General features: G+C 33.0%; 1 protein-coding gene across 2 annotated transcripts; it reads left to right on the top strand.

The window, feature by feature from the left end:
• Positions 1-5,461: 5,461 nt before the first annotated feature.
• On the top strand, positions 5,462-8,635 carry LOC146952609 (F-box/FBD/LRR-repeat protein At1g13570-like). 2 transcript variants are annotated; one of them, XM_085703752.1, is made up of 5 exons: positions 5,462-5,612; positions 5,699-5,759; positions 6,520-7,389; positions 7,582-7,737; positions 8,127-8,635. In XM_085703752.1, the coding sequence occupies exons 2-5, from the start codon at positions 5,757-5,759 to the stop codon at positions 8,421-8,423; spliced, it is 1,326 nt and encodes a 441-aa protein (XP_085559878.1). In that variant the 5' UTR covers positions 5,462-5,612; positions 5,699-5,756; the 3' UTR covers positions 8,424-8,635. The 2 variants fall into 2 exon arrangements, with proteins under 2 accessions (XP_085559878.1, XP_085559870.1); XM_085703744.1 differs by lacking the exons at positions 5,462-5,612; positions 5,699-5,759 and having other exon boundaries at positions 6,356-7,389; positions 8,127-8,590.
• The last annotated feature ends 216 nt before the right edge of the window (positions 8,636-8,851 follow it).

Raw genomic sequence — 8,851 nt, 5'->3', positions numbered from 1 at the left:
CCTTCTTCGTGTTACCTCTCTCTCTCACTTGTAGTATCTTTTTTCTTTTTCTTTTTTTTTTTCTTTCTTTTTTATTATCATTTTTTTGACCAAATTTATTTTTAGTACTACCTCCGTCCCTAATTATAAGACCCTTTTGAAAAAATAACGCATATTAAGAAAATTGATAAGTGTAATAAATTTGTTAGTAATTAGTATTGTTTTTACAATTTTATCCTTTAAAAGAGAGAGTTAGTTTATGTTTTCAATGTAATATTTAATGTTGATTGAAGAAAAAGATATAAATAAGTAGGGGTATGTTGGTAAAGAATTAATTAATGTACTTGGAAATACCAAAAGGGTCTTATAAAAAGAGACAAAAAATTTTCTCAAAAGGGTCCTATAATTAGGGACGGAGGTAGTATTTATTAACTAACGGGGTTTTGTCTTTTTCTTCTTCTTTTATGAATTGTATTTTTCTTTTTTGAATTTCTTTTATATTTTATTAATGCTAAATAAAAAAGAGTTTAATGCCGTCAATTGTTCCACATTTGAAAGTGAGGACAAATGGAAAAGTTACTCAATAAAGATTTTCTCTAATAGTCATTTTAATCTTGAATTTGTAATCATTAATTATAATAATCTTTGAATGTATCGATATTTTAAAATAGGCTTAATTACATTTTTGATCCCCTAAGTTTTCTAAAGTTGTGATTATGGCCATCTAAAAAAAACAACTTTTTTCAGGCCCCCTAAATTTACTTTATGTTGCAATTTTGGCCCTCCACGCCAATTTTGACACAGTCAACGCTGACGTGGGCGCCACGTGTGTAATATTTTTATATTTTTTAATAATTTTTTTATTTTGTAATTAAAAAATAAAAAACAAATCAATTTTTTTATTTTAAATTTTTGTAATAAAAAACAAAAAAATTGTAATTAATTTTTTATTTGTAATTAAAAAAACAAAAAAATAAATTTTATTTTATTTTATTTTTGTAATTAAAAAACAAAAAATTTTAATTACAAAAATATATATTTTTTAAATTAAAAAAATAAAATAATTTTAAAAAATAAAAATAAAATAAAGGTCAAATAATTCCCCGGGTCCTTTAAGTTTCATGTTTGTTTCAGATAGATCCTTTAAGTTTTTAGGGTTTCAGATATGTCCTTTAAGTTTCGAGTTTGTTTCAGATAGGTCATTTCTATCAACATCTGTTAAGCCAAAGTTGATATGTCCGTTAAGCCAAACTCGAAACTTAAAGGACCTATCTCAAACCTTAGAAACTTAACAGACCTATCCGAAACAAACTCGAAACTTAAAGGACCTATCTGAAACCTTAGAAACTTAAAGGACCTATCTGAAATAAACGTGAAACTTAATGGACCCAGGGAGTATTCGGCCTGAAAAAAATTACACATGTATCGCCCACGTGTTTGTTGACTGGGTCAAAATTGGCGTGGGGGCCAAAGTTGCAACAGAAAGTAAACATAGGGGGCCTGGAAAGAGTTGTTTTTTTTAGGGTGCCAAAATCACAACTTTGGGAAACTTAAGGGGCCAAAAGTGTAATTAAGCCTTTAAAATAATCTTTGATTGTGCATTTCATTAATTAAAATAGTCTCTCACGTTAAAATTTTGTGTTAATATTGTCGTATCAGCTCTTAAATATACTTATTATTATCACTTGTGAGAACAAGTGTTTTATCCAACAAATGGAGGTACAAATGGGTCACAATACCAAATCTTGTGTTTGATAATCAATGTGTCTCTGCAACATCCGAATATTCTGAACTTTTTTAAGATTTCGAGGGAAAGTTTATGGAAATTATTGATCATGTACTTTTGGCCAATCAACAAGTTCAAGATCTCTCATTGTAGTGTCAATGTCATTAGTGTGATTGCTCTTGATAGATGGATTTTTCATCTAACCAAAAGGTCTACAACATCAACTTCTTATGCTGCATCATTCCATTTCAAAGCTGCAACATCGAGCAACACTCGCAAGATGCAGGGCCGGCTCATAGCCCATCGAGGCTGGGCTATGTCACTGGGCCTCAATTTTTTGGGCCCAAAAATTACCTTTTTTGAGCAATTTTTGTAATAACTTTTTTATAGTGCCCTGTTTTAATTTTTTGGACCCAATTTAATTTTTTTCTTTAGCCCTTAAAAGACTAACACCGGGCCTACAAATTATTTAAAACGGCCTTGGCAAAATGACACCAGAAAAGTAGTCTATTCCTTTTCCACAACATGCTTGTAAAAATTAAGGGTTAATTAAGTAAATGGTCCCTATAAATATTCATAATTTTGTTTTTAGTCTCTACAAAATAAAATCGCACTTTTTAGTCCCTATAAAATTTTTCATCAACGTTTTTAGTCCCTATAAAATTTTCCATCAGCATTTCTAGTCCCTATAAAATTTTTCCATCAGCATTTTTAGTCCCTAAAATGCTTAAGGAAATTGTCACAGAAACTAAAAAGTGTGATTTTATTTTGTAGGGACTAAAAACAAAACTGTGAATATTTATAGGGACTAAAAACTTAATTAACCCAAAAATTAATATGGAGAAACAATACAACAAGTTCCTTGATGTTATTGATGGATATTTGGCAAGTGTACCACATTCAATCGAAGTAATAAATAAATTCGTATCCACGAGGACTGTATTTAACTGCTACTTAGCAATTTCATGATTAAAAAGGATGTAATAAATTATATTGATGCCCGAGACAGTTGAGTTTTTTGTAACATAAACTGATTAAAAGCAAATAAAGATTTGTTTTAGAAAATTGAGAGAAGTATGGTTAAGTCCTTCGAATCCTCTGAAGCTCTCCTTTGGTAATTTGCACTCCTAATTCATTCAATGATGATTTAGTTTCACGACAGATTAACATAGTAATTCTACCCGCAAGTGACAACCCTTTAATCTCATAAGTGAATTCGAAACCGTTGGAGGTATTAAAAGAACGTTAATCCCTATATCATAACCTAATAATGATCTATCTCTAGCTTGATTACTTAGGTTGAACCTATTAACTAGTTCATAGTTAAAAGCCAGGGTTAGTGGTCATTCAATCTCTATGATCAATTTGCATATTCATAAAAGCTAGGGTTAGTAGTCGATGATAAATAATACAAAAAGCAGTAAACACAAGGTAATATGAATAAAGACTAAACTTTCATTGAAATTCAAAGGAGTTCAACAAACTAGGGTTTCCATAGGATTACATCAGATTCATCTCAGGATTAACCACAAAAGAATTAGTTACTCATGGCTAAAGTATAAGCTAAGTAGCATAAGAAGAAGGATTCATACATGTAATGGATGATTGACTATTAGTTTTGATGGTTTCCCACCATATCTCCAAAGTCTTTGCTCCAAAATATGCTTTAGGTCTCAAAATTCGTGAACCCTTAATCTGAAAACGCACCTTTATATTTATAAGCAGGCCAAAATCGGCCACCGTGCTCCAGAAATCGGTGGCCGATTTCTAAAAACGTGTTGCCCAAAATGTGAAAATTTGTAGCTGATTTTCCTCATTCGGTGGCCGATTTTTCCAGAAACTTTTAGGCTTAAACTGGCAGCAAAATCGGTGGCCGAATTCAAGCATTCGGTGGCCGATTTCCAGTCTTCCAAACTTCAATTTCTTGATCTTTTGTAGCTTGCAGCTTCATGAATCACAACAAATATCCTCAAGATTACATGAAAATTGTCTAATAAACTAGTAATGACAGAGTGTCATCAGTTATGAAACAATGACATATCAACATTGCTCTGATTAAAGCTTTATAACAAATGGATTCCTATGCAGAATTTCTCAAGAAGTTATTATCACTGAAATAATAGATTTGAGAGAATTAAAAAAACTTGGTCATAGGTAGATAATGTAGTATGTTATTGCAACACAAGATACCTGCTAAGATGATGTTGAGAATTCAGACAAAATCACACCAATGAAACAAAGATGTGTGGATCAAAGGGATTTGTGGTCAATGAGTAAAGTAGTCTCGAGCAATAACAACAACAAAACAGTTCTAAAACTATGTGTAAAACATCATCACAAGCATAATCAAAGCAACATGATAAGAAAGCAAGAATGAAAACAAATACACCAAGATTGGTAACCCAGTTCGGTCCAATATGACATACTATGGAGGAGAGAGCAGCCCTGCATCTGACACAATCGTGTCACGATTATCCCAATCATATCACGATTCATTGCGTACGACCCAAGGTACACAAAACCTATCCACAAACCGTGTTACGATTTTAATTCAGGAAAACCATGCTCCCTGCCTTCGAAATCGCGTCACGATAGCAAAACCGCGTTACGATTTTGCTCCCTCACAAATCCATAATTTTAAGTCAAATTTAACATATGAGAGATCTAAGAAGCTTCACCATTACTTGTTATATAGACAAAATTTACTATAGGAAAACTTTGTTACTTAGGAGATAACATGAATCTAATGTCTAAACCAATCTCCAAGCAATTGTGATTGGAAATGTTAAGTCCACTATTGTGAACTTGCAGACAGATCCATAAAGCAACCAGAAAAGAAGGATTAATGATGTTTTGGTGCAAGGGGATAAGTTTGTGTTTCCAACAAACTTTATCATTTTAGACTTCGAAGCTGATCGATAGAAAGACCCTTCATTGCCACTGGGAGAGCTGGTGTGTTCACGAGTGCACTGACAACGAGAGTGAATGACCAATAAATCACTTTCAATGAGTCAAATAAGTATATATGATCATAATTGTGGATTCCTTTGTCCACAAAGTTACTAGCAAGGAGTACCAAATCTTTGATGAGATGGATCAATTACAAAAAGAAGTTAATGGATCAATTTCAAGAGAAGTTAATTGACATAAAAAGCACAAAGACAAATATATTCTCTAGTTGCCAGGTCTCGAACCGAGTTTCTCGAGGTTGAAGAGAGAAACTCTCAACCAAATGATTTCTCAGAAGACAACATCTTGATGCCGTGTTTAATAAAGAAAAATGAATTAAAAAGAATTAATTAAATAACAAATTAAAAAAACAAACCAATTCAACAAGCCACATCAGCTGTTTTAAACGATCACATGTCATGGTCCATGAGGTCTAAAAGAAAGAGAAAGAAGAAGATTTTTTTTTTTTGGCTAAAGTGCAACTTTGGCCCCCTATCTTTCAAAAAGTTGCGATTTTGGCCCCCTAACTTTGAAAACTACAATTTTAGCCCCCCATGTTTAGGGAAATATGCTCTTTTAACCCCCTAACATAAGGGAAATATGTCTTTTGACCCCTTATCTTTTCAAACTGTTGCGATTATGACCCCTTATCTTTTCAAAATGACCCCTTTTTTTGGACACGTGTCGCCTTCTCAACAGTTTTCAAAATTAGGGGGCCAAAATTGTAGTTTTCAAAGTTAGGGGGCCAAAATCGCAACTTTTTGAAAGATAAGAGGCCAAAGTTGCACTTTGGCCTTTTTTTTTTTTAGAATTTACACGATTGAAATCTTCTAAACATAATAACAGGGTAATTCGCAGAAATGACGGGGGCGAAATTACATAAATGCGTAATATCCATTTCCCCATTTTAAAACCCTTACTTTCTCCGATCGCGTCCCCACTTCCTTTCTCTTCCAAGGTAAGATTTTGCACCCTTTCATATCTGTTTTTTCTTTCTTTGTTACTCATTTTTCTCCTCTAATTAACATTTAAATTTTGTTGTAGCAATCACATTTGGAACATTGTTGCATGCTTTTCCTGACACTACGATCCGTAGCTTGACATGGTGATTTCTCTAAGTCTTCTTTCGTGTAATGTTTTAATGTTAAAATGCATTCAATGAATTTTATTGATTGAAATGTTGTCTTGTTATATAGATCAGTACATGGTTTAGGAGAAAAATGTAGTTTTTTTTTTTTTTTAAGGATTTTTGCTCTCTTTAGGAGAGAAAAAACACAGTAATAGGATTTTTTTTAACACATTTCTAATTAAAAAAAATGTTTTTTTTTTATACAAAAGTGAAGACTTATTTTGGTCCTTCACAATTTTTGGGTGGATCAATTTAGTCTATAACAAAAATAAAACCCAAACTAGTCAATGACATTGTCATGTGGACAAATTAGTCCTTATGTTATATACCGAGTCAGGACTAATTTGTCCACGGTATAAAAAGGTCAGAGACTATTTTGGGTTTTATTGTTGTAGGGGCTAAATTGGCCCACACGAAAATTGTGAAGATCAAAATGGGTTTTCACTCTTAAATATACAGAGCCCTGTCACATTATAGTTTTCTTATCTTTGTTTGCAAAATGTTTCAATGCTATCACACAACATTTAGCTCTAATGCAAAATTACAACATTATAGTAAACAATCTTTGTAACCAAACACCATTTTGTTATTTGAATTCAAAAGAGTAATTTGTGTTTTAAATATCTATAGATGTGGGTCTAGCAAAAATTTTACATAAATGGATGTACACTAACTTGGTCTGTTTTCTTATTCTTGTATGTTCCATTCGTTTGAATTTGGATATATTTATCTAAAGGCGAGAAAACCATCAAAGTCTACCCGCCTAAAAATGATAGATGGGGAGCCGGATAGAATTAGTTATTTACCAGGTGATGTAATAGACAAGATTCTGTCACACTTGCCAATTAGGGAAGCTGTGAGAACAAGTGTTTTATCCAATAAATGGAGGTACAAATGGGCCACAATACCAAATCTTGTGTTTGATAAACAATGTGTCTCTGCAACATCCGAATATTCCAAAAAAAAATTAGATATCAAGGGAAAGCTTATGGAAATTATTGATCATGTACTTTTACTCTATTCTGGGCCAATCAACAAGTTCGAGATCTCTCGTTGTGGTGTCAATCTCATTAGTGAGACTGCTCTTGATAGGTGGATTTTTCATCTAACCAAAAGGTCTATCAAAGAGCTTGTGCTGCAAATATCCGAACGAAAACCGTATAAGATACCTTTGTGCTTATTTTCTTGTCAAAGTTTACATCATCTAACATTATATTATTGTTTGCTTAAACCTCCATCGACGATTGAAGGCTTGAAGAACTTAAAAAGTCTTGATTTGGATCACGTTAGCATGTCTCAGTATGATTTTGAGAATTTGATATCTAGTTGCCCTCTGCTTGAAAAGTTGACATTGACAGAACTTGATGGTTTCACCCGAATAAACATTCAGGCACCAAATCTCAAGGTTTTGGATATCTTTGGTAAATTTAAGGATATTAGCTTTGACAACACTTTCCAATTAGATTATGTATTTGTTGATTTAAGTTTGTATTTGAACTCTAAAAGCAATCAAAGTAGATTGCATGGAAGCTCCAATAACTTGCTCAATTTTTTTGCTCATCTACATCACATACAAGGCTTGGTTGTTAACGGCTATTTTTTAAAGGTATAATGCTCGAGCATCTGAATGTTGAATTTTACTATGGAAAGTGACTCACCTAAAATTGTTTAGTTTCCCTCACCCCAAATCCCCACCACAAATTTAAAATGAACCACTTTCATTAGCATGCAACTCTTGATCTGCAAGCATTTAAAACATTATATTCTGATCTAGAGCAATTTTTCTGTTGTACATCAGTATTTGGCTGCAGGTGTTGTTCCAGCAAAGCTTCCTACACCTTGTATTAATCTAACATATCTTTGGTTAAGTATAAACTTCAATGACTTGAAGGAAATTTCAACTGCTCTATGTGTGTTCAGAAGCTCGCCTAATCTTAAAGAATTAAATATATTTGTGAGTACTCATTTAGTTTGGCTTGACTTTTCTTTTATTTGCTTGCTGATTTGTGGTTGCACTTTCACACCGTGTTTTTGCTTTTATGTCAAAATATTAATCTCCAGAAATCACAATTTTTTTTTTGCTCAGTATTTTTTTTAGTGTCTTTCAAGTTCCCAATCTAGTATTGGAAGTTATTTTCTAAAACTTGTACACTTGAGTTACGATTGCCTGCAGAAGTTACAAGTCAGGTTCAATTTAGGTAGGGTTACAGATTTAGTGCAGTAGAACCCTATAAATCAGGGACTCATGTAATATGATTTTCAGAGTATAAATATACTTTTTATTTTTCCTATGTGTACAAACCTTCCCCTTTTGATTTATAGATCTGTAACAATTGCATGTAGGCAAAACGTGAGAAGGATACTGTCGTTTTAGCAGCCGCCTCCTTTTGTTGGGAAGATATCTTCCTGGAGCCATCCATGCTCATCCGAGTGCGACAAGTGGGGATTGAAGGCATCTCTGGGATCAAATCTGAATTAGATTTTATGAGATTTCTACTTCTCCATTCGCCTGTGCTAGAAAAGATGAGAGTGAAGCCCAATTTATACGTAGGATTTGGATCGAAGTTGATGTCAGAATTGTTGCAGTTCAAGAGAGCCTCGGCACAAGCTGAAGTTGTTTACCTTGGGGGAGTCTATTGATGATATTTTTTATTCAACTCTTAAATGTATATTACTACTACCATTTTGTCTCTTTTTAATGAACCAACAATGGTCACCATCCACATCTTCAGTTTATTTTTAATAGGGAAATGTTAGTTTGGTTATGTTAGTTTCCAAGGTTCAAATTCTAAACCTATTGCTTAAAACTCCTTCTGTATTGTTTACCTCACCAAACGAGTTACTTTACAACATCCGTGACATGAGTTATTTATACACCTAATTGTTAAGTCATGCCATTCTACAACTACAATAGGAACAAGCTAAGCTACTGTGATTTGAAAGTAAAGGCGGTTTTGTGTTCCAATCATGTGAAGGAAGAACAAAATAGTTGCCGAGACAAGGTCGCTCATATGAGCTCAATGACAATGTCTGTTTGACTTGAAGACAAAAAAAAAAAAAAACATAGG

This window comes from Medicago sativa, chromosome 1, assembly GCF_051527215.1.
Source record: "Medicago sativa cultivar Bolivia chromosome 1, Bolivia_mono, whole genome shotgun sequence".
NCBI lineage: Eukaryota > Viridiplantae > Streptophyta > Magnoliopsida > Fabales > Fabaceae > Medicago > Medicago sativa.
Note: the sequence above shows the minus strand (reverse complement) of the source record. Positions and strands in the feature narration are given on the sequence as shown.

Bases quoted from the DNA above. Each gene is read 5' to 3' on its own strand.
- LOC146952609 (XM_085703744.1), top strand. From the start codon at position 6,481: ATGTTCCATTCGTTTGAATTTGGATATATTTATCTAAAGGCGAGAAAA. The intron at 7,390-7,581 runs GTATAATGCTCG...GTTGTACATCAG, and splicing joins TTAACGGCTATTTTTTAAAG to TATTTGGCTGCAGGTGTTGT. The intron at 7,738-8,126 runs GTGAGTACTCAT...AATTGCATGTAG, and splicing joins TTAAAGAATTAAATATATTT to GCAAAACGTGAGAAGGATAC.